The sequence below is a fragment of the Rattus norvegicus genome, chromosome 16, assembly GCF_036323735.1.
Source record: "Rattus norvegicus strain BN/NHsdMcwi chromosome 16, GRCr8, whole genome shotgun sequence".
Classification (NCBI taxonomy): Eukaryota; Metazoa; Chordata; class Mammalia; order Rodentia; family Muridae; genus Rattus; species Rattus norvegicus.
Window position 1 is genome coordinate 82,310,739 of NC_086034.1, and position 27,030 is coordinate 82,337,768.

General features: G+C 47.6%; 1 protein-coding gene and 1 long non-coding RNA gene across 5 annotated transcripts in view; one reads left to right on the plus strand and one right to left on the minus strand.

Moving 5' to 3' along the window:
* Positions 1-14,578: 14,578 nt before the first annotated feature.
* On the minus strand, positions 14,579-15,973 carry LOC134482528 (uncharacterized). Its single transcript, XR_010058755.1, has 2 exons — positions 14,982-15,973; positions 14,579-14,895 (listed from the first exon to the last, which is right to left on the minus strand). It is a non-coding gene; the product is annotated as an uncharacterized LOC134482528 (long non-coding RNA).
* A 125-nt stretch (positions 15,974-16,098) lies between these two features.
* Tdrp (testis development related protein) overlaps positions 16,099-27,030 on the plus strand; it is a 28,025-nt gene continuing 17,093 nt past the window's right edge. The window contains exons 1-2 of one of the 4 annotated variants that reach the window (XM_063275650.1): positions 16,099-16,420; positions 16,718-16,930. In XM_063275650.1, coding sequence (XP_063131720.1) covers positions 16,178-16,420; positions 16,718-16,930 — 456 coding nt within the window. In that variant the 5' untranslated portion in view covers positions 16,099-16,177. Of the gene's footprint in view, positions 16,502-16,717; positions 16,931-27,030 lie in introns of all 4 variants that reach the window. The other 3 variants (NM_001100791.2, XM_006253399.3, XM_063275651.1) reach the window with 3 other exon arrangements.

The following is a 27,030-nucleotide window of genomic DNA, read 5'->3' on the forward strand; positions in this document are numbered from 1 at the left end:
GGATTAAAGGCGTGCACCACCATCACCCAGTGAATTTTGCCTTCTTGATGGGTCTAGCAAACTATCAGATCAACAGTGAAGCGTAGGAAAGACAGGTAGACATGGAGAACCACAGACAACTCACCTCACAGGACCAGTTACAGGGCAGAAATGGCCCTGGACTACACTCAGAAATTCTGCTTTAAAATATAAGTCATTCTGAGAGCTGTGTGGGGAATCACAGAAACCCACACTATCATCGGTTTTACCTCCAGGAGTTAGCCCAGGTTATCCCAGTAAGACAAACATCCCTTCATTGTTCCAGCATCAGGAGAAAGAGACACGCTGAATACATATAGAAGCCAATCCTAAAAGAGGGTGTATGTTCATGTACGTATATGTTCAGGCGTGTGTGCACCTGTGCATGTGTTTCACTGATGAGAATCAAACCAGACCTTTGCACATGCTGGATCGGCACTCTAGCCCTCTAGAGTTTGTTATTTTTTTTTTTAAAGATTTATTTATTTATTATATATAAGTACACTGTAGCTGTCTTCAGATACACCAGAAGAGGGCATCAGATCTCTTTACAGATGGTTGTGAGCCACCATGTGGTTGCTGGGAATTGAACTCATGACCTCTGGAAGAGCAGTCGGGTGCTCTTAACCGTTGAGCCATCTCTCCAGCCCTAGAGTTTGTTATTTTAAAACAAATTACTTTTCCTGGGCAAGGGAAAGGCCTTAGCAGTGAGCCTTCCTGACTCATGGCTTAGGAGGCAGACTGGTGAGCGCAGGGCGCAGGCTTTCTCAAGGACGCAGGACTACTCACAGAACAGTAGGGCACTTCCCGCTCCTTTCCACCAAGTCAACATCGTGCCTGTAGGAAAACAGCAAAGAGAACTGAAAGCACTAATTGTTACCCAAGGAGGGATGAGGAAACCTCTGGAGACAAGGAGACACAAAACCAAAGGCAACAGGGACTGTGGCTCCAGCTGGAGAACAGGAAGCCTCGTGCTACTTCCCGTCTTCTATCCGTATAGCATGCCACAACATGTGTGTAAAGGTCAGAAGACAACTTATAGAATGGGTTGCATTTTATACCTTTACGTGGGTTCTGCGGGTTAAGCTTAGGTCACCAGGCTTGGGTGGAAAGTGTCTTCGACAGGTGAGAGTCTCACCAGCTAACGGAACCCAAATTTTTACCCAACTTTGTATAAACTTAAACTACTCTAACAAAGTCTATTAACTTTTTTCCCAGTTTTCTTGAGTCGGGGTCCCACGTAAGCCAGGCTGGACTTCCGAGCCTTCCACACCTCCCTCTCGAGTGCTAAGCCTCTAGACCTGCACTAGCATACCTTGTTCTGCACCACACTAGAGGGCTTACCCAGAGCTTCCCGTGCTGGGTAAGCACTTACCAGCTGAGCTTCATCTCCAGCCAAAAGTCTGTTAATTTTCAAATGCAGTTCAAAAACCATAGGGAGTCTGACCTCAGGTGTGTGTTTAAATACTGGAAAAAAACACATTCAGATGCTCCTCATGGTTACTTCTGAAAATGGATTGTTGTCGTCTTTTGTCTCTATATCTTACTGAATTTTCTTGTTTTTATGCAATTAGGATCTGATTCTTCAATCGTTAAAAAGACATTTATCTGGTAGGGGAGACACTGTGATCATAAAACACCCTACTACCATCACCACCACCACCACCACCACCCAGGCTCCCATTACAGAGAGTATGCAACCCCAGAGACTCTCCTAACTGTGTGAAACTTGATTGCCTGCTTTGTGTGTCAAGGGACTGTATTCATGCCTTCCCCTGTTTGAAAAAAAAAAATAGTTAATTTTGTTCTCTCTAAATAAAGAACGTGATCTCTCACGCGTAACTGTACTTGGGGGGAAATATATAGTCTCTCTAGTAACTGCTCTTGGTTAAGAATACGAGTTTTTAAATTTTCTAGGAGCGTCTAAGGATAGCATTTCCACATTACGTAGACCACTGGTTCACATCCTCTAAGGAACAACCCTGAAAAGAGAGCAGATGTTAGGCAAACTCACGTGTGTCTTTTGCTGTTTTAAAGCAGATGTGGGGGGAACTGAGAAACCTCAGTGTAGTTGTTTAAAGACCTAAGTGGAGTCAGAGATCAGACGAAGGTAATCTTAGATTCCTTTGAGGGTGTGTCAAGGTAGAAAGAGCCCTCTGGCTCCCAGCTGCCCCCTGCTCTCTACTAAAGATTCAGTGCAGCTTCTGGTTTTCTAAGAGCAGAACTTTGAGGGTTAAAGGTTTTTCTGTTGTTCCTGTGTACAATTGTTTGAGTCAAGGCTGTCTTTTGTTTTTTTGTTTGTTTGTTTGTTTGTTTGTTTTGTTTTGTTTTTGTTTTGTTTTGCCTTGAGTTTTTTTCTGTCCTTTCCTTTCCCTAAGCGACTTCATCTCCTTCAGATCTATGACACGTACACTGTACACTGCAGATGCCATTCTGGGCTTTCGAAAACTGTAATTTCTGTGGCTGTGGGGCTCTGGCTGCAGACAGATTGAACTCAGTGACCTTTGGCAGCAGGCACGAACTGTTAGGTGAAATGGGAAATTCTGGGAGGGGGAGGAGACCAAGTGTCCCGTGTGAGATCCAAGAGGACTGAGCTGGATCTCTGGGGGGTCGGAGCTGCGGTGGGTCTGGGCGATGCTACTGGTGCCTCGGGACTGGTCTAGGCAGTTCTTTCAAACTACTTGCTCTATGACCTACAGTAAAGTACATTCCCCCGAGGGAGCCACAGAGAAAATAAAGAGGTTGAACTGGGGTGGTGGTTTTCACCATGACATTTTGGCCACGGAGCCCTGTGTTTAAATGAACTTAATTGCACAGAAAACCAGTCAGGCACAGAGTAGTGAGAAGCCACTGTACTTCAGGTGAGGGCATGAGCCCTAAAGTCTGGCACCCTACTGCCACAAAACAGTGTGGACCCTTATTTTTTCACATGGCATCTAGATCTCCCTGAGCCACAGTACAGTAGAGGAAGGGGGACTTCCTCCTGAGGGGGAAAGGCTGTTCAACTGGCCAGCCACACGAAGCCTTAGGAAATTGCTCTCTTCGAGTTTAGACACTGAACAAAAAAAGTCAGAATGGTAATAGAAAGTAAATACGGGATCTAGGTGGGAGGTAAATTACTTCCTCCTGCCAGTTTCGGGTCTTTGGCCGATCTGTGATTTCATTTTAACGTGAGACAGTAATGGGAGAAAAGCATTTTGGTCTTCACACATTCGCAGGGGCTCATGGGAGCTTAAATGCTACGGGGTGCTACGGAGAGGGCGTGGTCTGTCGTGAGCGGCTGGGCCACAAGACAGACTCCCTCCGCTGATGAAAGCTGTCTAGAAGCCACTCTCTTCCTGGCTGGACCCACTTGTTGGCAACGTTTCTTTTATATAGGGGAAAGTGTACTATATTCAAGGCAATAGAGGTGAAAGTAGAAATTGTTCAACACTAACTGGTTCTCAGTCCCTTTTAAATCAAAATCATCAATATGTCAAAGAAGTGAATTTTAGAGGTAATATATTTGGATCTTCTTCCAGCCAAGATGACTGAGGTTGGTCCGAACGCAGCCACTGTACTCTGGTGTTTGATGGCAGCTTCTGCTCTTTCTTCCTGGTTCGCCAGCTCTTCTGAAGAACACTGATGGCAGCGGCACAGCCAACCGCCCTCGCAGAGGTGAGGAGAGGCCCCAGCCACGCAGTTCCATCAGCACCTTTTGATTATTTGCTGGATGGGGTCCTGATCTAGGGACAGAGCGGGGTTCCACAGTCATTAACTGTAGCTCAGCTCCAGGATGGCTGCTATAGACACCCTAGCATGACTGGTGCTAACCTACCTTGAAAACCAGAGTATGCCTGGCAAAACAAAACAAACAAACAAATGAAACACTAACTCATTTCACGAATTTGAACTGAAATCACAGAGCATAGAAGAAAAGCGGGAACATCTGTAATGCCGCTTCCTAGGGGAAAACTCGATCCGTGGTTAAGATTATAAGACACAGGAAGGAAAAATGAGTAGGTTGGGGTCGAGGCTTGGTGCTGGAGTGCGCAGTTGGCATGCAGAGGCTCCGGGTCTGATCTCCAGAACCAAAAAAAGGCACAGAGAAAAACATTTATCCTGAAAATGAACCCTCACTGGTATCCAAGGCCGTCTCAGTAGCTAAGGGCCTTTTCTGAAGGAAATGATGCCTAGGACTTCTCCAGTGAGAAGGAAAAAGAGACATGACATTTAAGTTCTTCAGTTAAAAGCCCAACCCAGTGTACATAAATGAAACCAAAGAAGACCAGAAGACAGCGAAGAAAACAGACCGGCCTCCATCTGACCTCTGTTCCACGGGCCCTTGACTGACACTTCGAAGATTTGGAACTGAGGGGGCCAGCAGCCTCCTGCACAAAGAGGGGAGACAATGACGGTCTCCAAAGAAGTCTGTTCCCTCCAAGTGATGGCAGGAAAAGGAAGCCTGAAGGCGGTCCAGGGAGTAGGCAGTCTGCTGCAGGTAGATACCTCAGAACATCTCCCAGTTGTGTACTAATTACAAAGCTGCAAACATGGCAGTGTTCGTGTCTGGCTGAGGTACAGGTCCTTGTGGCCAGCACTGAGTGCCCACCCAGTCTTTGTGCTCTAGAAAAGGGCTGATCTATCCGGAAGAGGGCTATGCTCATGGCGTTGTAAGACTTGGACCAAGAGGAGCATTTGTTACTTGAGGGGCAGGACGAGGTATACTTTTTCTGTTTGAGTTTAAATAGTGATCTTGAATATTGGTGTCTACCTACCACTCCTTGACCTGTATGGTATAACTCTAGCTGTTTTGGGGAAGACAAACCTTGAGTTCACCATGGAAAGCAGCACAGACTCCATCAAAGAACCAACAATCTAAAGGATGCAGCTTAGAGCTGGGGCACATGCCTAACAAGTAAATCCCCAGCAGTGCAAACACACACACACACACACACACACACACACACACACACACACACACACCACGTTCATGCATGCACACACACACACACACACACACACACACCACACGTTCATGCATGCACACACAGGCATACATGCACACTGAAGAAATGCTGAAGAAAGAAGGCAGGTGAAGAGACACCACCAATGATCTCACAGTATTCTGGGGTTTCTTGAATGTCAACAGTCCTAGAGGGTGCTGTGACAAATGCCCATGTGCCCTTTTGCCTCATGCCTCACCTGGACCTCTGGTTGGAGGCTGAGCGCTCAGGCCATGGTGGGATGCCATGAGGCCATTAAACCCAGGTTGCGTTCAGCTGTGGATGCTGCCCGGACTACATCCCTAGGGTGAGTCTTTGGGAGTAGTGAGCCTGAGGCACTCAGAACCTGATGATGCCTACTGCATCTTAACATGGCCTTGTAAAGCAAAGAGAGACAAACCAGTGAACAAGGAGCCTTCTGAGTACCCTGCAGGCCAGTGTTCCTGAGGGCACCTGTCTTGCTCCACACTCAGATGAGGACACAGTGCTGGACATTTGGAAATACAAAATGGCAAAGTCAAAGTAGACAACCAGCCCCATGGGAAGGCTACAAAGCCAAGAGTTGCCATACATTTCCCTTTATGAGTCTTGAAGGACAGCTGGACACTAGTGGTATGGGCTAGTGCTCTCTGTAGATCACACTGTTGTCCACAACTTTGCAAGCAGTACAACAAGAGAAGCCGAAGAAGCAAATCCAGCATTTCTACGTCACTAGTTGCTCTAGAATGACATCTAAGACTCCAGAAGTCAATGTTGACTTTCCATGTCCAAGAGAAACCCCCCAAAATTACAAGTGATGTGACTTGTTCTAGCAAAAGCAGAGCATAGGTTGGGGGTACACATTCCAGATTTCATACTTGGGAATGACACACACACACACACACACACACACACACACACACACACACACACACACATTTACCTATGCAAATTGCTTTTTCCCGGGAAACGTCTTCAGCCCAAGCAGGAGACAGTGTAACAATCATGGGATACTATACCGGAAATTGATGTGTCGCCATGTGGTTCACCTAAGTGCTCCACTGATGTTGACCTTGCTCTAGGGACATTTGCTGGGTGAAAAAAAAATTAGAGGGGAAGAGTGGCCACCAGTAAGACAGAGAAACCCACTGGGAGAAAGTGGTGCTGTTGGCACAGGGATAAAAGACCCGGAAGCCATGGGGTATGATTTTCAAACTAGAAAAGTGATTTTGGCTTTTGAATTAAAACAAAACAAAACAAAACTACATTTTGATGTTGGTTGTGATTATTCAGTGCGCTGCATGTGCCCCGGCAGAGACCTTGAAAATTATTTATCGTGAAAATATCACAGGGGGAACACAGAGCTATAGGGAGAGGGACCACCACTGCTGCGTTCACGGCTGAGGCCTCTATGCCAAAGACAACTGCGTGTAGTTGGGAGCAAATGAGGACATCTGCCTGTCTTGTGCTGGAGTCTGAGGGAGAGTAGACAGTCCTACAGAGGACAGAGAAGTCTCATCTATTGTCTGCGGCTTGAGATGGAGCCAGGCAGTGTGTTCAGATCCTATCTGTGGCACTGTGTCTGAACAAATAAGGCTGCGCCTCAGGGAAATGCACAGGGGGAGGTGAGGGAAGTCCAGATCCCCCCACCCCCTGCCTGCCTCTGGCTGGCTTGAGCTAGACTAACTCCTTGTCTTCCCCGTAGGAGTCATGTGCTCTGCGTGCAGTCAGTCCAGAGACCACGTAGACACAGCATCTGTGGTAATCAGCCGAGCTTGCTCTATTGCTGACTTTTGCCCTGTTTACAACTCAGGACAAGCCAGAGAAAGGTACCTGGTTTCATCCATCCGTGCTGAGACTTTGCAGTGAGGCCCCGGCCCAGCACACGGCCCCTACCAGGGACCTAGGAACTCGAGCCACTGTAAGCTTTTAGTTTCGGGTACAGAGCCCAGGGGGCCACTGGAGCCCCACCCTCTGTGGGGCCCCCACCATGGCCAGCTGCAGGAGTTTGCCCTGTACCGGGTATACAGTTAATCTCTTCCCATGGGGCCTTGCTTATTTCCACACTCTGGAACACTTGACTAAACTAGGTAGAAAACCTTGGTGAGGCCTGGATAGGTGAGGTGAAGACAGTCAATAGGACCCCAACTGTCCACAGTAACTCCTCTGTAGTGCCCCCCCCACAGCCTCCTGGGGCCCACTGACAGTTGCTTTCATTCATGTAACTATCCTCAGCATGATTTCTACCAAGACACTGCCACCAATACCACATGGCTCTAATTTACGGGTAGTCGGCACGTCTGGCCACTATGAGGTTAAAATGGGAGCATGGAGTTGTCTCTAGATTTCAGGTTTCCTAGATTTTAACCATGGGGGAGGTAGGGAAGGTTAGTAACCTGGAAGAAAATGAGCCCGTCAAATTAGGAACAATTCAGCTGTTGGGATATGTAGCCCTTTTGTGGGTTAATATTCTATGTGTGTAATTTTAAAATATTTCCAATCTGCAAATATAGCTGCCCATATTCTCTCTCTCTCTCTCTCTCTCTCTCTCTCTCTCTCTCTCTCTCTTCCTCCCTCCCTCCCTCCCTCCCTCTCCCTTCTCACCCCTCTCCAATTACTAGACTTTACACAGTCATCCAGTAGAATGAGTTTAATTAAATTGAGGGCAGCTTAGCCCTTGCCTTGGTTAGGGTTATGTTGCTATGATGAAACACCACGGCCAAACCTTGGAGAGGAAAGAGTTTGTTTGGCTTCCACTTCCAGATCATAGCCCATCACTGAAGGATGTCAGGACAGGAACTCAAACAGGACAGAAACCTGGAGGCAGGAGCTGATGCAGAGGCCATGGAGGAGAGCTGCTTACTGGCTTGCTCAGCCTGCTTTCTTATAGAACCCAGGACAATCAGCCCAGGGATGGCACCCTGCACAATGGGCTGGGCCCTCCCCCATCAAACTCTATTTAAGGAAGTGCCCTACAGCTGGATCTCGTGGAGGTATTTTCTTAATTGACTTTTTTTTTTTCAAATGACTCTAGCTTTCCTCAAGTTGGCATAAAACTGTCAGCACAACCCTGAAGGGGCTGGATGCAGAGCCATCGTGAGTCTCTCTGACACTCAGCCACTGCTGTGGAAGAGCGCCCTGAAATGAGCTGCACTGGCAGCTGTGAGCAGGGGCTCTCCCTGGGAGGCAGGTCCGGGTGCCTGGAGAAAGGTTTTGTTTTATTGGGCTTTGTGTTTGTCGCTGTGCAAGAGATCAAACCCCAGCCTCAGCCTCCCACAAGCTACACAAGCCCTTAACCACAGAGCTACAGCCCCAGTCCCCGAATCTACCTATTGGTGTAAAAGAAACATGAAGTAAGCAGAGAAGCTCCTATGGAAAAATAAAAGCAGCAGGTGGCAGGGCACGGACTGGCAGCAATGAGCTTCTAGTCAAGGCCCCCTCAGCTTTGACTACTCACTCTGTGAGACCACTCCCTTCAGAGCCGATGTTCACTCCTCCTCCCAGAACCTGTATGTTTACACAGACCAGCTATTCTTACAGACCATCTGACCACACATCAAAGCCCGAGACCAAACAGGAACCCCCATCCCAGATGCCTGCACTCCGCTTAGATAAGAAACAGCAGGTTGCAGGAGCCCCCACCCTATGGTTCCTCAGACACGACTTTTGAGTGTTGTTTCTCCTTTGTCAGAATTTGTTTTGATACTGTGAAGGAATCCCTTAGTCTCTCTCCCTCCTTCCGGCTCCTTTCCCCCATTCAGCCTTCCTCCTTTCCTTTCAGAGATCTCCAAGGAGAGCCAAAGGTCTCCGAAATAATTGCATTTAGTTCAACTGTGTCAACTTTCCGACCTACCTTTCCCTAGACGATACACTGTAGCTGACAGAGGAAGGAGGGCCGAGGAGCCCGCCTATGTTGTTCTTCTTCATAAATCAGGGCTTTCTGCCCTCCAATGACTGTGGCTGTTGTACCGGCCACGCCAGTGTCTGCGGTCACTGTCTCCGTGTCACTAGCTGGACTCTTGTGTGGCTACGGATTTCTACCTCTTACCCCTTCAATAAGGGGATAAAAAAAATCTAAATGTCTATACACTATTTTTATATTTATTTTAAGGTTAGCTTAAGTGAGGAAGGCAGGTGTTTCTTGAGACAGGGTTTCTCTGCAGGGCCCTGGCTATCCTGAAACTCACTGTGCAGATAAGGCTGGCCTCATACTCAGGTCACCCAGGTACTTGTTTAACATATCAAAGAGGACCAGGCAGCCAGGTTGAGCATCCCTCTGTCCCTCCCTGTTACAGGGTATGGCTGGCATACTTTGCTCCCTACCCTAAACTTCTCCAGCCCAGGGACGAGGCTGCCCTTCCCCCAGTTGCCCTTCCCTGTATATTCCAGCCCTTGGTTATCTGGTCCTTTTGTCTTCACTGTGGGGTCTTCTGGCTTTCCCCTCCCCTCACATGTTCCAGCTCAGGGTGGCACTGACTCTGGCTACACTCTGCCTTTTATCTACAATAAATCCTCTCCCCTACCACACCCAAGAGCAGGCATGGCCTCCTTTTTTATGTCTTTTTTTCATTCGCTACAGATTTTGTCGGTTTGAAGGTATCTCAATATGTTTCCCAAGAAAGACATTGGCTTACAATTGTTATCAGATGTTTATCAAGCATCTTTTTTCTTTTCTTTTCTTTTTTTCGGAGCTGGGGACCGAACCCAGGGCCTTGTGCTTGCTAGGCAAGCGCTCTACCACTGAGCTAAATCCCCAACCCCCGTTTATCAAGCATCTTAAGGTATTGTTGTTGTGATAACGAGCCATGGTTTACTATGAAATTCCATGAATTTGGGAATTCGCTTGAGAATTGCTAATTTCTTTTTCAACTCATCTGGCATAAATAGGCGTATAAATTAGGCATTGGCTAAATGCTCCTGGTTTAAGCCATCTTAGTCGAAATTAAAAGGCCCTGTCCTCAGTCCCAGAAATGAGACCTAAAGGAAAGGCAGTTGCCTTTCATCTGTTTACAAGGAAGCTCAATTTCTAAGCCAGAGTGAGTTCGGCCATATGCCACTTTGGGCTGCTTACCTGTGGGAAATCTTAAATGTTCCCACTTGTCGCAGGTTATGTTTCTGGGTACTGCTTCAGTTGCATGGCTGCCTCTCTCGGATGTAATTCCACTATAGATGCCATCTATATGACGGAATCACCAAGTGCTCATGGGTATTGCTGCCGGTCTCTTTTTAAAAGATCATCCATCCCATAATAAGTGTGTTCTATCCTATTGCCAAATCCTAAGTGATGATTTCTCCTTAACGTATACTCAGTGGCCCTCACCGATAGCCGCTTCTGTTCCTATTGTCCGTGTGTCCTTGGTTGGACGGTCTGGGCCTCATGAGAGCCTGGTCATTAGACTTCCCGGTAGCTAGAAATCCAATTAGGTCTTGGTGTTGCAGAGGGTGGACGGCAAAGTACAGGGATAATTTCTCACCTCGAATCCCGAGCCACCGGGAGTTTGCTCAGACAGACTCTTGTCCCTTCAAGTCCTGATATGTGAACCAAGGTGGGCCCAGACAAACATAACAAGTCCAGGTTATCCCAGCCAAAGGATCCGAATTGCTGTCCCAGGAGTTTTACGTTAAAGGACTATTTGTCATAATTAGCCTACAAAAAAAAGTCTGTCCAATAATCCACTAGGGCTATTGTGGAAGTTTGAATGAACATCCCCCAGAGGCCCAGTCATTCGGACATGTGGTCCCCAGTTGGTGGTGCTGTTTAGGGTGGTTTAGGAGATGAGGCCTCAGAGGAGGACGTACATCCCTAGAGGTGAGCTTTGGGCGGATATAACCCAAGGTAATTCCAATTCTGCTTTCTGCTTGCTGCTGAAAAAGCAAGCTCTCGGCTTCCTCCTGACACCTTACAGGCCGCTTGCTTCTGTGCCTCACTGCCATGATTGCCTCTTATCTCTCAGTAACCCTCGGCTGTGTAACCATGACCGTCAACTCTTCCCTCTGTAACCCTCGGCTACGTGACCATGACCATCAACTCTTCCCTCTGTAACCTTCAGCTATGTGACCATGATGATCAGCTCTTCCCTCTGTAACCGTCGGCTACATGACCATGACGATCAACTCTTCCCTCTGTAACCGTCAGCTACGTGACCATGATGACCAACTCTTCTACTCTTCTATGGGTTGTTCTGGATGATGGTGGAAAAGTAACACATATACCTATACTTGCAATGACCTTTCTGAACCCAAATCCTAGACGCAGACATGACAAGCATGCAAGTCCCAGGCGAAGGAGTAGGAGGCATCGTGGAGTGTGACCCCATCCTCTGTCCTATTGACAGCTGCCCTGGGCAGTACGGTAGTCAACACAAGCTTGAAGCTCAACTCTAGGTCCAAAGAGAGAGGATGCTGCACAGCGATCTGCCTGGGAAAGCTTAGATAGGGCAGCTCTACCATGGGGGTGGGAGGATTTCTAGACAGCATGTGACTACATAAACCGTAGAAGCAAGAGAAAAGCCTCCTCCTCTTCCTCTTCCTCCTCTTCTTCCTCCTCCTCCCTGTCCTTCTTCTTCCTCCCTCTCCTTTTCTTCTTCCTCCTCCTCCTCCCTCTCCTTCTCTTCCCCCCGCCTCCCTCCTCCCTCCCCTTCTCTTCTGCCTCCTCTTCTTTTGGCTTTGAAATGTTTCTTAGTTATTAACTGATTTCAGTGAGGTCACCAAGGCAGCCTTGGGTGGTCATTGTCTGTACAAAAATCCTTTCAAAAAGCTATCCCAGACTACGAAATGAAGTCATGAGTTTCAGCACCAGACATTGCATTCTGAAACGTTTGTGTTTTCTTATGCCTTGAGGCATCCAGGGACACTACACTCTTCTGTAGAGAGTGCCTTGGTAGCTAACACCACACCCAGCCCTCTTCTTCCTGGAAGATAGAATGATGAGAGAAATGGCAGGCCCACAGTAGGTCCTGCCAGGTTCTCTGCACTGGGACCATCCTGGGGCGCCATCCAGTAGTACTCGTCTCCTAGCCACAACAGAACACTTGAGTAAAAAACTTATTTTGGCTCACTGAAGTTACAGTCTCCCTTTGTACATTGACCTACTGTGAGTCTCCCTAAAACACCCACAGAGACACACAGACGTACCCAGAGGTAAGACGCTCCAGCTCCCGGAATCCCCAATCTGTCAGGTGGACACTCAAAATTAACCTTCAGAAAAACCACACTGAACTGAGCTGACATTTCTAGGACTCCATCGAGGAAGCTAATGGCTCTCAAAGCTGGGAGCCAGAGACCATTACACTAACAAGAACAGGAAGGTTACAGTTCTTGTCTACAAAGTTAACAGCTCTTTGATGTTTTCTGTTAAGCCATTATACTATTGTAAAAAGGAGCAACACACTGGCCACATCTCTCCTTGTGTCCTTCCAGAACATTCTTCTCATATCAGTACGGTTGCTTGAGTGCAGGAAGAATCTTGGAAGAGGACACAATTAGAAACACTGGTTACATCTTCAAGGCTTTGACTGGAGGTTGGTAGGAATGTGTCCGGTGTGATTAGACCCTGCAGCTGCCTTTCTAGAGTTGATACTTAGGCTGGTGTCTAAGTGGTAGGGTTCAGCCTTTCACATAGCTCACTTCCTGACAGGCTGGGGAAACCTAAGAGGCCTTAAGATCTCGGTAAGAAAGGAATCCATCCATGTCAGTGGTATGAAAGCAAGGTCTGGTGCTGAAACTCATGACTTCATTTCGTAATCTGGGATAGCTTTTTTTTTTCTTTTCTTTTCTTTTCTTTTTTTTCCGGAGCTGGGGACCGAACCCAGGGCAAGCGCTCTACCACTGAGCTAAATCCCCAACCCCCTGGGATAGCTTTTTAAAAGACAAATCTGGTTCGATCCCCAGCTCTGGAAAAAAAGAAAAGGAAAAAAAAAAAAAGACAAATCTAAGGTTCCCTAGATTCTGGGGTGGGGGTGGAGGTGGAGTCCAGCAAAATAACTTGAAGCAGCTTCCTCGTGAATTACTTTCTAGCTGTGTGTGAATGTTTGTGTTCTCCCCAAGTTCATAAGCTTTAGTCTTAATCCTCAAGGAGACTTCAAGGATGTGAGGCCTTGGGTCGTGGTTCAGAGCCTCAGGATAGTATTAGGGCCCTGAAATGGAAGCCCCAGAGAGTCGTCTGTCCTTTCCCATTGAGAACACGGAAGGGAGGCAGCAGACTTTTGGTGATCAGGGAATCTGCTAGTCTCTAGAACTGTGGGAAAAAAATATTAATAGTCCCTTAAGCCACTCGGCATAAGACGTTTTGTTGTGGCACTATAACTAGATTAAGGTTCTGCACTCATGTAAATGATTGGTCAAAATCCATCGAGAGCAGGTCTGTAAGCAGGAATAACCAGAGTCTGTGTGAAGGTACCGGCATAAATCTCAAGGTCCAGAGGCTTGGCTTATTTTTTGACCGACAAGGAGACTGTTTGAGAAGATTTTGCTTCAGTAGAAAACTGTAGCACCCCATAAAGAGCCTCAGTTTCCCCTGTTTACCCCCACATCTGCCACAGCACCACAACCCAAAGCTTCCCTCTCCTGCTTCCCTACCCGACTACTTTGGAGACTGCGTGAAAGCTGCCATTTTCCCAGAGTCCTAGGCAGAAGTGGGGCTACCTTTACACAACCCTGTTGTCCACCTCCTGGCTGTTCAAATACAATCTAAGATGCCCTACGGACTCAGATAATGCTTGGCAACCATTAGCTGTACTTTGTTTTCTTTTAAAATGCTGGATCACCAGCAAACCCCAGGTATCCACCCAGCAAATATCCCAGGCACCAACCCCAGACAGGGGTTTGGCTGGTCCATAGCAAACCAAAGTGGCTTGGTGGGGAGTGTGTTCCTAAGGGACCTCAGATGGCGGACTCCACCTTGTCAGACTCAAACCGTCATCTCTGAACCCTTTCAGCAGGTAGGACCATGGCTTCACTCTCCAGCCTCTTAGGGCTGAAAGAAGCCTGACTAAAAGCCCGTGTGGGCTAGGGAATGTATCTTGGGAGGTAGCTCGGTGATAAGAGTATGCGTTTATTACCTGCCAGATGCTGGGTCCATTGGCAGCACTGAAGCAAAGAATGCTGCTGACTCTGTTTATCCCGCACCCTCATTCTAGATACTTGATCCTTTACAACCCCTGGGTGGTGTCTTCTCTCCTCCCCTGCCTTCAGCAAGAATCAGGTCACTCAGGTCAGTTGAGCTAGAATACCCCTCCCCACCCCACCCCACCGCACCCCTGACGTCTCCTCTTAGGGACTTCATGCATGTACGCATACACCCAGGAGCACAAACAGACTTCCTCCCTACTTTTCCCCACTGTATTGGGTTGAACCACACTTTCCCTCTGTGAGACCCCCTGCGGTAGTCTGCGGAGAGTCTGTTGAGGTGGTTCTGAATACAGCCTTCCTCACTGTTTTACCAAGTGCCCTGAGTGATCTTTAACACCTTTAAAATGATTATGACTTTTAAGGAGGGAATAAAGATTACCCTTGATAGAGAAGACCCGGGAGTGATTCACCTAAGACACCAGACACAGAGGTGCTTTTAAAAATAGACTCCGCTAAGGAAGGGCAAATGTAGCTACTATTCTTTTTGGTATTTTATTATAATCATATAATTTCCCGAGGAGGAAACGGGAAATAATGAAAAGACCTTGGCCTTTGGCTGCTCTGGGAACGAGAAGGGAGGGCGAGTGCCAGGAGGAGGAAGCCACTAGCCCTGGCCTGTGGGTGGGGAGGCCTTCAAGGATGCGGAGGACACTTCCACTCTGCTCTCAGACTGTTGAAAGTGAACACTGCTCACCGAATAAGGGAAGAACAAAGCAGTGCCTGTGGCTGGTAGCTGAGGCCTCTGTCACTGCACCGCCATGGTCATCCTTCTTTCTGGGAAGCTCTACATGTAGTAGAGAAATCGTGCTCAGGTTACCCTCGGACAGAAAGGGACAGAAAGGACCTCTGTGCTTCCCAATAGATACTTACGTCCTGTTCATGATGACTGTCCCCTCCTGCCCATTATCTGTGAACTAGAGTTCTCTGAAGAGGCGGTCTCCATATCAAAGACCCAGCAGCTGCTAACTTTGGCTGCATAGAGCAGCAGTTTCAGCGTGTGGGTCGAGACCCCTATGGGGGTCGAAGGACCCTTTCATAGGGGGTCTCATGACAGGGTCACAGGGCTCATCTAAGATCACTGGGAAACACAGAAAAAGTGCTGACTTCTTTTTGTTTTGTGACAATAACCCTTCGGGACCCTTCTTCCATGGTGTGACACGTCCGTCACGCCAACCTGAATCCGTGTCCTGAGCCACACCGGTCGTTTGTCTCAGAGGCAAATCCTTCTCTCCTTTGACAAGAGCTGTTAAGTGTCAGCCCACTCATATCTCAGTAAGTCAGGCCTTTGGCAGTTGGCACACAGAGTGAGGCGACACGGCCGATATGTATCTAAGTAAAAAAAAGAATGTCTACATCAATGAGTTCTATTTTATTTCAATAAAGGCAAATTCAGCCTAAAACCTGCAGCTTCCTCCAACTGAATGTTCAGGGGAGGACTGTCGGGCAAGATCTTTCTAGATCCCAAGATGAATTTGCATGTATGAAGACTGTTTTTCTGATGCCGGACTGTATAAGAACCCTCTTACAAACTTTGACAATAGTGTGGCTCAGAGATGAGGGGGTCAGCGACCCACATCACGTCCTTTGCAGAGCCACCATCTCTACTTACCCGGTTCCCTTCCTAACCATCGAGCTCTTCCACCGAAGGAGTTGAGTGCTGCTTTAAAGCAGTCTAAAATTTAGCATTAATGTAGTACCCTGCGGCGACTTGTCCTTCGTTACCGCAAGCCCTGAATTGTCCCAGACAGGCCAGGTCTGGGCTGACTTGAGAAGGTTCTCACTGTGTGTACACCCTTAATGTACTCAAACACTTGAAGAATGTCAAGAAGGCATCTTGTAGTTTACCTACAGTGCTGTCCTCTCCCAAAAGCACACAGCTGTGGGCAGTTTTGCTTATCTGTTATGTGGGTACAGTGTAGGACATAGCGGGTGTAGGTTCAAGTCCATGTGTGAGTGTTTACAAAGGCCAGAAGTCAAGTTGGTGTCTTTACCACTTTCCACTTTAAAGATAAGATCTCTTAGGCCAGAGCACACCGATTGGCTACACTGAGTGGTCACCGTTGTCTATGAAGGAACCCTTCTCTTTCCCTACCACCCACCTCCCTTGCAGGTGCCCCACCCCCCAACTTCGGTGGTCCATATCCATTGATAGACCTTCAAGGACCAGCATAGACTACTACCCCTCAGTCTGCAGTCAGCGAAGCCCCGCCCTTGGCCCCCGTAGCACCAACGGGGCGAGCATGCGTATTGCGTGGCCCCACCTCGGCGTTGCCGTGGTGATCCAGGATGGACCACGCCCATCGGGCTGGGTGAGCGGTGGGCCGGGAGTTGAGGGGCCGCCGGTGTGAAATGTCACGTGGGTTTTGTGCGCCCGGGTTCTTGGTCCCTCGGTAAAGCACTCGTCCGGCTGAGTTCCCCTGGGGGCTTTCTTAAGGAGCTTGGGGCTGCCCTGGAGAAGCAGGGGACCTGCGGGCTGAGTGTCAGAGTCGGGGAGGGCCAGGGGGCAGGGGGCCTGAGGGACCTGAAGGCTGGAGGAGGGTCTGGGGGGCGGGCCTGGGGGCGGGCAGGGGATGGCGGCCCGCAGCTGACCGCCCCTCCCCGCCCAGTCCTCCGCACTGTCCCAGCGCCGCGGCCGGCCGGGCGTCCTCCCTCAGTCCGGGAGCGACGCTGCGCCGAGCGGACAAGCACCCGAGATGTGGAAGCTGAGCCGAAGTCGAGTGCTTCTGGACGAGCCCCCCGAGGAAGAGGACGTGCTGCGAGGGGCATCGCCGGCATCAGCAGCCGCTCAGGCGCCGGTGAGGACACGCGTGGGGGCGCAGGTGCGGGCCGTGGGGTGTTCTGGAGGCCAAGTGCAGGTGCATGGGGTCGCATGCCGGCTGCGGAGTTGGCAGGGACCCGACGCATCTCCGGGCTGCGAGGAGACTGGCCCCGGAGGACACCTTTGATTAATGCCCGGATCCTGCAGGTCCTGGGCCCCAGAGCCAGCATGTGTGGGGTACCGCGGGGACCCGTACCCCGAGCACTTTCTGCACTGGCTGGCGACGCTGCCCTTCGCTCTACTGCCACAAGGGCTCTAGGGTTCGGCCTGAGACACCGGGGACGCGGAGTGACCGCTTCCAGGCCAGGTATTTCTATTCCGGAGTGGGAGAGACAGAGAAGTCCTGAATCATGGTGCCCGGGACGACCGTTCGCTCAGACTTAAAAGCTTGGTTTTTTTGTTTTTGTTTTTTCCTTTCCTTTTTCTTCTGGGGACTATAGCGAGTATAAAGTGGGTATTTATTTGCACAACACGTATTTCCTCTTTTTAAGCCTTTGATCCCGTCTCGCCCCCCTCCCCCGGAAGAAGAGATCAGAGACCTTTATACAAAAAAAGCTTTGGCCCGACAAGTGTCGAGATATGCTTGGAATGTCTAGAATTTTTTAATTAACAGGATCCCAGGTGGATCTGTATGAGGCTTCCACACCCACCTCGGTACACTTTTCATTCCCTCTCATGTGCTAGGAAATTTGGGTCACAAAGCAAGCAACTTTTTTAGGCATGAAGTTACCATATTATTTTTTGAAAGATATTGTGAAAACTGTGGCTGTTGCAAATCTTTCTTTTGAAAACTTGGAAGTAATCCCGAAATTGCTTCTCCCCTAGTTGGAGCAAAAGAACATTTGTTAGGAATGAAGTTTCATTGTAAGACATTTCTTGGGAATGTAATAACCTTACCAGCTGATGGCTGTGAGGTTTTAAGTACAGTTTGTATCTGAATTTACATTCGAGAAGTTACTTTTTGGTATTCCTAGTTACCTACCTTTTACTTTACTAGCGTTCAAGTTTTGTAACTAAACCTCAACTCTTAAATTTGTTCGCAGCCTTTAGTTTTTTGTTTTTTTTTTTTTAATCATCTTCTAGCCAGGAATATGTGTTTAAGATTACTTCATGTGCCTTTTCATGGTTCAGTAGTAAGTTTATTTTTGGCGCTGAATACTATCCCTTTGTCTCGGGAGACCGGTTACCTGTTTACCTTCAGAACATCTTGTTGCTTCCTTCCAACCTTGGGTAGCTGTTGCTGAAGTTCTGTAAACAGGCAGGGCAAGCTTTTTGTAGAATCACATTTCTGCTCGTTCAAGTAAGAGAATGTGTCTATTGGGTTGTCGGGGAGAGTGTGTGTGTGTGTGTGTGTGTGTGTGTGTGTGTGTGTGTGTGTTTATGTACATGTGTGTATACATATGTGTGTGTACATGTGTGTGTGTGAACTGTGAGTGCAGGCAAGTGTGCATGAGGAGGTCAGAGGACAACTTTTGAGTCACTTCTTGCTTTCCACGTTGGCAAGCAGGTCTCTCTTGTTTTTTGTTTGTTTTGTTTTGTTTTTGTTTTTGTTTTTTTACCATTTCCCAGCGTGCTTCCTCCCAATTCCATCCCACAGCTCCTGTCGGAGCACTGGCAGTCCAGGAGCACTGCTCTGCTTGCAGAATGAGCACTTGTACCTGGGCAGCTTCCCACACCCCAGGTTCCCACTGTTCCCACTGATGCCCTCTCTTCACCACTGCCCAGACTAATTTTTACACAGGGGAACAAATTTCTCTACACTTTTTTAGATTATTGGCTTGTTGTTGTTGTTGTTGTTGTTGAAAATAAATATGGGTGGCACTAATTGGACTTGAGTGGGTTATCAAAAAATATGAACATTAAGTTGGGAGTTAGAACGTGCTGGATATTTATGTGTGAGCTCTGGGGGAGATGGGTGGGTGATATTATTGCGATTCATTGCTTACACGCACCACAAAATGTTAAAAAATAAACATTATAATGGAAATAGAAAATAAGAGATTAAAAAGAAAAGAGACATCTGTTTGCATTAAAACATAAATATAACTTAATATAAATATGTAATAAACATAATACAAAATTCAGTGAGGCTTGTAAGAACTATTCATTACAGCCATCCCATAAGGGGAGATACGTTTTTAATAAATCTAATGTCTACTTTAAAAATTAAAGCTGAGAATGCACATAGTACAAGATTTCTGGATGTTGTTAGGTCGTAACTCCTGTCTCAAAAGATGTATTGTTAAGCTTTTTCATATCCGTCAAACACTTAGGCAGATGCATAAATTTGTTTGCAAATGTGCATTCGCTCGTCAACGCCAGGTACTTGTATTTATCTTGCACTGCTCTCTTCTGTGCTGAGTTCCATGAAGCACGTGCTGTTCTAGCTGCAAATCACTCAAGGCTGTGCGAGTCCACTCGAGATTAGGTAACCGTGTGGCATCTGCCTAAGTAGGTCTTTCTGCACTTGCTCAGCCGTTTTTAAAACTGGCTCCTGGCTGCTCCCTGACCCTGAGCTAACCGTAGGGATTCGACATTTAAACCGTGAATTAATACCCTTACAAACAAACCAGGAAAGTGTGACACGTTTTCCTGTTAGTCTGTGTAAGGCATTGAAATATATCCCTCCACCAACTCAGATTTAGTGATGGGAAGAATCGGGGTGACCCTCTTTGTTCAGATTGCTCACACCATCCTTTGTGGGAGCCCCAGGGTCTCTGCGGAGAAGCGCTCATTGGTGTGGATTTGGGATGGACGGACGGACGGACGGAGGATTGTAAAGTACAGCATTTGTGCTTGGATTCACTTGTAAGTCTACTAAGGAGACCCTGGTATCCTGTCTGAGGGAGTAAAGTGGAAACTTCCCACCTGCCTCCACAGCCAACACATAATTCCATTTCCCATGAGTCCTTTTCAAAGAGATTGACCTATGCACATCAGCTGCAGACTTTTTTTTTTAAAGTATTTATTTATTTAATGTATATGAGTACACTGTGTGTCTTAGACACCAGAAGAGGGCATTGGATCCCATTACAGATGGTTGTGAGTCACCATGTGGTTGCTGGAATTTGAACCCAGGACCTCTGGAAGAGCAGTCAGTGCTCTTAACCCCACTGAGCCATCTCTCTAACCCCAGCTCCAGATTTCTATCTGAGCCAAGCACTTCTTCACTCTCTGTACGTCTCTGGCTTTACGTTGTATGGCCGTCTGTTTTGGCCTATCTGGGTGGCCTCCACAAAAAAAAAGAAAAGAAAAGAAAAGAAAAAGCTGATGTCTCACACAGCCCACGATTATCTCCTGGGCTCCAGAGGCTCCAAGTCCAAGATTAAAGCCTTAGGTTCTTTTTGTATTGTACAGTCCTTCATATAGAAAGCTAACAAGATACAGTTACCCTTGTTCTCCTGCAACCTGCTTTCTTCTCCTTTCTCTTCTCACTGAAGTTACTGTTAAATAGATGTGTCAGTATCCATCCAGTTAGGGCTCAGAATGTTTGAGCTTGCTGCATTGGGCCGTCTCCTTCTAGACTCTGATGTGCGACTTCTGGACATCTCCTTTGGGGGGTCTGGATTCCCCCAGCGTTTCAGTGTGCCTGGGTGTGCATTTTCTTTTCTATGTTTTTTAAGATTTATTTTATCTATATGAGTACACTGTCACTGTCTTCAGACACACCAGAAGAGGGCATCAGATCTGACTACAGATGGTTGTGAGCCACCATGTTGTTGCTGGGATTTGAACCCAGGACCTCTAGAAGAGTAGTCATTGCTCTTAACCCCTGAGCCATCTCTCTAGCCCCACGCATTTTCATTTTAAAAGCACTGCTGAGGTATCATTCATAAAATATCGTGCTTTACCATGAAATATGGCAGTGGGGCGGTGTTTTTAATGCGTTCATTGGTGCAGGGAGCTTTAGAAGCTGAAGGGGCACTGTACTCCACAGCTGTGAGGCCTGGGCTCGAGTCTCCTCACAGCCTAAGGGAACCACAGAACTTTCTGCTGCTGTGGCTTTTCCTGCTTGGGAATGTCACATATATGGAGTCGTGTAACTGTGTGGGTTTTCTGTCTGGCCTCACGCACCTAGCACGGAAACTGCTATCCCAAAGGCTGGACCAGTTTCCATCCTGTCAGCCGTGCGTGAGGATTCTGGGTGCCCTCTATTCCTATCAAACCCTGTTCATAGCTGATCTTCTATTGTAACGACCCCAGTGGGCGTGAAGTAGTCTTCAATCTCATTTTATATTTCCTTGGCAGCTACCGAGACTTTCAGTCTGGTCTCTACCCCTCAAAAGGAATCAGCCATTCATAACTTTCGTTTTGTTTGGCAATTCCGCACTGTAGCCCAGGCTGGCCTCCAATTCACTTGCCTCTGCTTCCGGAGTGCTGGGATAGTGGGCGTGTGCCACCACCTGGCTGAAAGACTCATAATTTCACTGCTGAAATGTGAAGTTCTCATACACTCTCAATAGAAGCCTCTTGCCTGCCTGTACCAGATTTCCAAAGCTACCTTTTGGACAGTAGACTCTCTCTTGTCTCTTCATATCATGTGAGGCACGTTTTTACTCTTGTTGTTTCTGGTTTGAATCTCTCTTCCAGAGTCAGAGTCACCCTAATTGCCTTAAAGAGTCGAAGACCTGGGCTGGGGATTTAGCTCAGTGGTAGAGCGCTTGCCTAGGAAGCGCAAGGCCCTGGGTTTGGCCCCCAGCTCCGAAAAAAAGAACCAAAAAAACCAAAAAAAAAAAAAAAGAGTCGAAGACCTTGAGGTCTTTCACGTGTCCTGTGTGCCTTCTCATTGTATGTGGTACGTAGGAAGTAAGGGTCTGTTAATCCTGGGCATGCAGTTGGCTGTCACATTTGTTGAAAAGATCACCTGTTTTACTGAATTGTCACAGAGACGTTCTGGGAAGTCAGTTGGCCGTGCCATTGCCGTCTTTCCCGGACCCCCAGGGCGCATGCCCCAGAACCTGTCTTGATCGCTGCTTGCAGTGTATGGAGTCTTGAGATGAGAACCTTCGCTCCTCTGTGTAATTATTTTTCTAGGCTAATTTTGTGTTGGAATTCTTCGTTTTTCCATATGCGTCTTAGAACCAGTTTATCACTGTTTGCAGAGAAGGCAGCCGAGACTCCCACAGGGACTGAATCTGTAGATCAGTTTCGGGAACATCGCTAAGTTAGCAGTCCTTCTGATTCATAAAATATGAGACAATTCTTCATTTGTTCAGATCTTGCAAGACTCTTTTTTTAAAAAAATTTATGATTTCCATTGACTAAATATGAAACCTTGCCATCTTTATTTCTAGTTATTTTAATACAATTGGAAGTAGAATTGCTTTAATTTGATTTTTGTATTGTTCTTGCTGGTGTCTAAGAAGTATATTCTAATATCTTGATTGTCTATCTGATGTTGCTTATCCTCTATAGGTTGTAAGAGATAATGCTTCCGCACATGGGGACAGTTTTACTTTTCTTGCAGTCTTGATGCCTCTGGTTTCTTTTGACTGATTTCCCTTTGGGGCCCCCAGCACACTGCTGGGCAGGAACAGCAGCAAGAGCTAGCCTTCTCTCCTTGCTCCTGATTCTACAGGGAGAGCCTTGGGTATTTCACCACCGAGTGTGAAGACAGCTGCGGGGTTTCCTTTATTACCTTGGAGCTGAGTACTTTTATCATGAGAAGATGGTAGATTCTGACCTGGCTTTCCCATATCTGATCGTGTGAATTCTATTTCTTATTTTCTTGCCGTGGTGCATAACTGAGTTCCAGATGTCTGCCCAGTGTCACACTACTGGCGCAACAGCCAATTGACCAGGTGCATGATGCTTTTAATAATGAGGTTTTACATTCCACTTACCAGGTCTTTGGTTTTGTTTTTGAAACAGGGTCTTACTGTGTAGTCCTGGCTGGGCTGGAACTTTATATAGAGACCAGGCTGGCCCCAGACTCACAGAGATCCACCTGTGTCTGCCTCTTGAGTGCTGGGATCAAAGGTGTGCCCCAGCTCACGTGATACCTCACTAGCATGTTGTTGCGGATTTTCTACATCTATGGCGTATGGTCCGCAGCTGTCTTTTACTGCAGGGTTTGGGTATCTAGGTTATACTTTCACCACAGATTGAGTTAGAAAATACTACATTTTTATTTGGGGGGATATATTAATGTTAATTTTGGGGGATATGTTAATTTTTTAAAGATTTCTTTATTTTATGTATATGAATACACTGCAGCTGTCTTCAGACACACCAGAAGAGGGCATCAGAACCATCACAGATCCCATTGCAAATGGCTGCGAGCAACCATGTGGTTGCTGGGAATTGACCTCTGGAAGAGCCGTCAGTGCTCTTAACCTCTAAGCCATCTCTCCAGCCCTGGAGACATTTTTTTTACTGCTAGTTCCCTCTTTGCTTGTTTTAGATCTGTTCAGATTTTCTACTTCTTCTTGAAATGCCTAGTCCTTTGCGTTCCCAGGAATCTGTCCATTTTAATATAAGTTACATCGATTCACAGCTACTCATTCTGTTCTGGAGTAATGTTTCATTTCTCATTCTTAGCCTGAGCAATGTGAATCTTTGTTTCCTTAGTTTAATTAAACGTATCAGTTTTGTTTACAATACTCTTTGAGTCAGATTATCCGGTGTTTTAGCCAGGCTGATCTTGAATTTAAGGCTCAAATGATCTTTTTGTCTCAGTACCTGGGACCTCAAGCACAGCATTCACATACATTTTTTATTTGCTTATTTTATGTATTTGAGTACACTGTCACTGTCTTCAGACACCAGAAGAGGGCATCAGATCTCATTACAGATGGTTGTGAGCCACCATGTGGTTGCTGGGAATTGAACTCAGGACCTTTGGGAGAGCAGTCAGTGCTCTTAACCCCTGAGCCATCTCTCCAGCCCCTCACATACATCAGTTTTTCCAATTTCTCCTGCATTATTTTCTGTCCCTCCATTCCTGTCCTGGTGTTTGTTTCTTCCCTCTGCCTGCTCCTGATTCACTTGTCTTCTTTCTCCAGCCCTTGAGGTAGGAGCTCAGGTCGCTGGTTTGCGGTCTTTTCTTTAAGCATTCGCATCCATCTGCTTCCTGTGAGGGTCACAGCACAGCTCTGAGCCAGGGCTGCCGAGCCTCAGTCCCCTCTGGCTCTGCTTCTAAAGACCTGCAGGTGGGGTTACCATGGCTGCTTGCCTGCATTCTGTGTTCTTCAGAGGGCTCGGAGGATTGTCTAAAGAGGCGAGATTGCCCTTACTCTTCTTAGTCTAATAAGCATGCGCACCTTTCCTCGCTACGTTCATTTTGTAATAGTAATTTACATTATTGCTATGATTTGTAAACACCGATCATAGACCTTTGGTCTGTGTATTAGATGTGATTTGTTTCGACATTTTTATTTAACTGAATTCTTTGACTTACAGTACAAGTAGGTTCCTGTTCTAACTTGTCACAATATTGTGGTTGCAAATACTTAAAATTGTAGTGTAATTGATACCTGGTTTCACATCTGAGAGTGGACATTGAAAATAGGATTTGGGGTTGGGGATTTAGCTCAGTGGTAGAGCGCCTGCCTAGCAAGCGCAAGGCCCTGGGTTCGGTCCCCAGCTCCGGAAAAAAAAAAGAAAATAGGATTTTGGGGGGTGAGAGGACAGGTGTTCTGGACTGCCTTAATGTTGCACGAGAAAGCCGGGAACACAATGCGTGTTGTGTCTGCACTTCGCTGTGGACGGTGAGTCCAGCGCGCCCCGACTGTAAATTCTGTCCCTTCCCACTTCCTGCCTGGGCACCTTTAGAGTGGGATGGAGATTGGCCTGGCCGAGGACAGGAAGACCAGTGTGGCTCAGGACACTGGGCTCTGGGCCAAGAATATGACTGGTGTTTTGTAGCAGGAGGAAAGAAAAGATCCCGGAAAGGCAAAAAAGCAAGTGGATAAATCACACATGTCAAGTAAAAAAAGCTGAAAATAAGTAATGCCCTCTGTGCAGTCTCGGGCAAAGGTGTCAAAAGTCTAGGCAGAAAAACTACTGTCGAGGCCAGCCCCACTGTCAAAGCCCCGCTGTCAAAGTGGCAGGAAGTTGGCCCTGAGGAACTGGAGCTCCAGTTGAAGCTGGTGACCAGCGTTTGTGTTCTTTCTCCTTCTCGCCCAGGATGGTACTTCTGCCTGAGAATCTCTGCTGTCCAGGCCCTTTGGGTCCCCAGAGCTGCTCTCCCAGTGTGTCTACCCACATGCCCCTGGGTTGCTTCTCACTTCTGCCTTCCTGGTACTGTAGTACATCCTCCATTTCACCTGACCCCTCCTCTCCTGCAGTTTCAGTCTACTTTTTTTAAGCCCAGGAAATCTGGATTTTTTTTCCTGTCTTGTTTTATCTTCTATTGAAATCGGCCAGACCTATTTACATAATGCTATTTACAGAACCATGTTTATGAGTGCGAGCTACCGAGTCTCCAGTGCTGGCCCTGCTGCCTTGGCTGCAGGCAGTGGGGTGGGGGTGGGGGTACCACAGTGAGGACAGGCGTCTGGTGGTTTCCTCCTTGGTAAATCCACTGCGGTTTATCCTCTTCCTCCAGATGCCTGACTCTGGCTTCCCAAGCTGGTAGGTCTTCCTTTAATTGTGAAGCCTCGTAACCTGCAGATCTGTGCCCATTTTACACTTTCTGCACACTGCCTTTCCTTGTGTTTGTTTCTGGTTAATGTATGGAAAAGCGGTGGGTTCGAGATTTGGATCACACACAGTGGAGGTATATTCCTAGCCTGGGGTGCAACCCTAGGGCACCTTCGGGGTCTGTGGTGGTCCTGGCTCATTCTAACTTGCCTTCCAGACAGTCTAGAGACAGCAGCCTCAGGGGAGCAAGTGCTTCCCAGGGTCCGGCTTTGAGACTGCACATTCAAGCTCATGAAGCCTCTGCAGCCATAAGGATGGGTGAGAACTGCAGGCTCGGTTCTTTTCTAGTCACTCCATGTTCTGAGTAATGAGCAAAGTGACTGGAAGAAGAAGACGGATGCTGTTCTGTCCGTCTGTCCAGATCTGTCTGTCCTTGGCACTCATGTGCATCCCTCTCTTCTTGCTTGGTGTCTGTGTTGCTGAGCAATTTCCATTTCTCACAGAGGGGGGGGGGAAGGAGGAGGAGGAAGAAGGAGAAGGAGAAGGAGCAGGAGAAGGAGAAGAGGGGAGGAGGAGGAAGAGGAGGAGGAGGAGGAAGAGGAGGAAGAGGAGGGAAAGAACTCTAGAGCAATAGTTTCTAGAAAAAGCCATTAGTTGGACTCTTCATTTCTGCCTCTTAGGAAAGTAGAAAGGACTTGTGGCAGTGTTCTACTGGGAAGAGACAAAGGGAGGTTGGAGGATGAGAAGGGGGAAGACCGGAGGTCCCCGAGCAGGGACTGCATCCTCAGGGAGCTCCTCCATATCCAGTAGCTGTCTGCTAGGAACCTGAGTCCTGTGGCTTAGGGACTTGAGGTCCTACCTGAGTCTCAGGACGTCCCTCTGGCTGTTGGTGTGACATTGTGTCTCTGTGACCGCCTGTGGATGCTGCTCCTGTTCCAGGCAACCTTGGAGATGTCCCAGAGCACCTGAGCTACTGATCAGCATATAATTTCTATAAGCAACACACAAGTCTGGGCTTCGAGAACAGCTATTTGACTCTTCCCAACCTTAGCCTCCATGAAGTACTGGTTATCTGGTCACATCCTGTTTTTGTTTAGTCTCTTAGCTCCAGGTCAAGGGCTCAGGGTAGATCTGAGGTGATGTTTTGTAAAAGAATAAAGGGGCGTTGGATATGTTCTGTGGAGGTGTAGTTAGGTGTGGGGGAACAGGGTGCCTCAGCGTGCCCATGGTGAGGTATCCCTTACCCCTGAGGGACCAGCCACAGGACACTATAGTATAGAAGGGTTTATTCAGGGCATGGGGAGGGGAGTTGAGAGGGTAGTAGAGACAGAGAAAGGCGGGTGGGGGGCTTTTATCGTGAGTCAGGCACACCTGGCTATTGCTCTACCGTGGGGTGGAGCTTAAACAAAATGCTAACATGAGGGACTCTGATAACTCTCCTTATAACTCAGTGGAAAGCAGTGTCTTTTGCAAACTGCCTCTCTGCTCTGGAGTACTGAGTAAGTGCTTGCTGTGGAC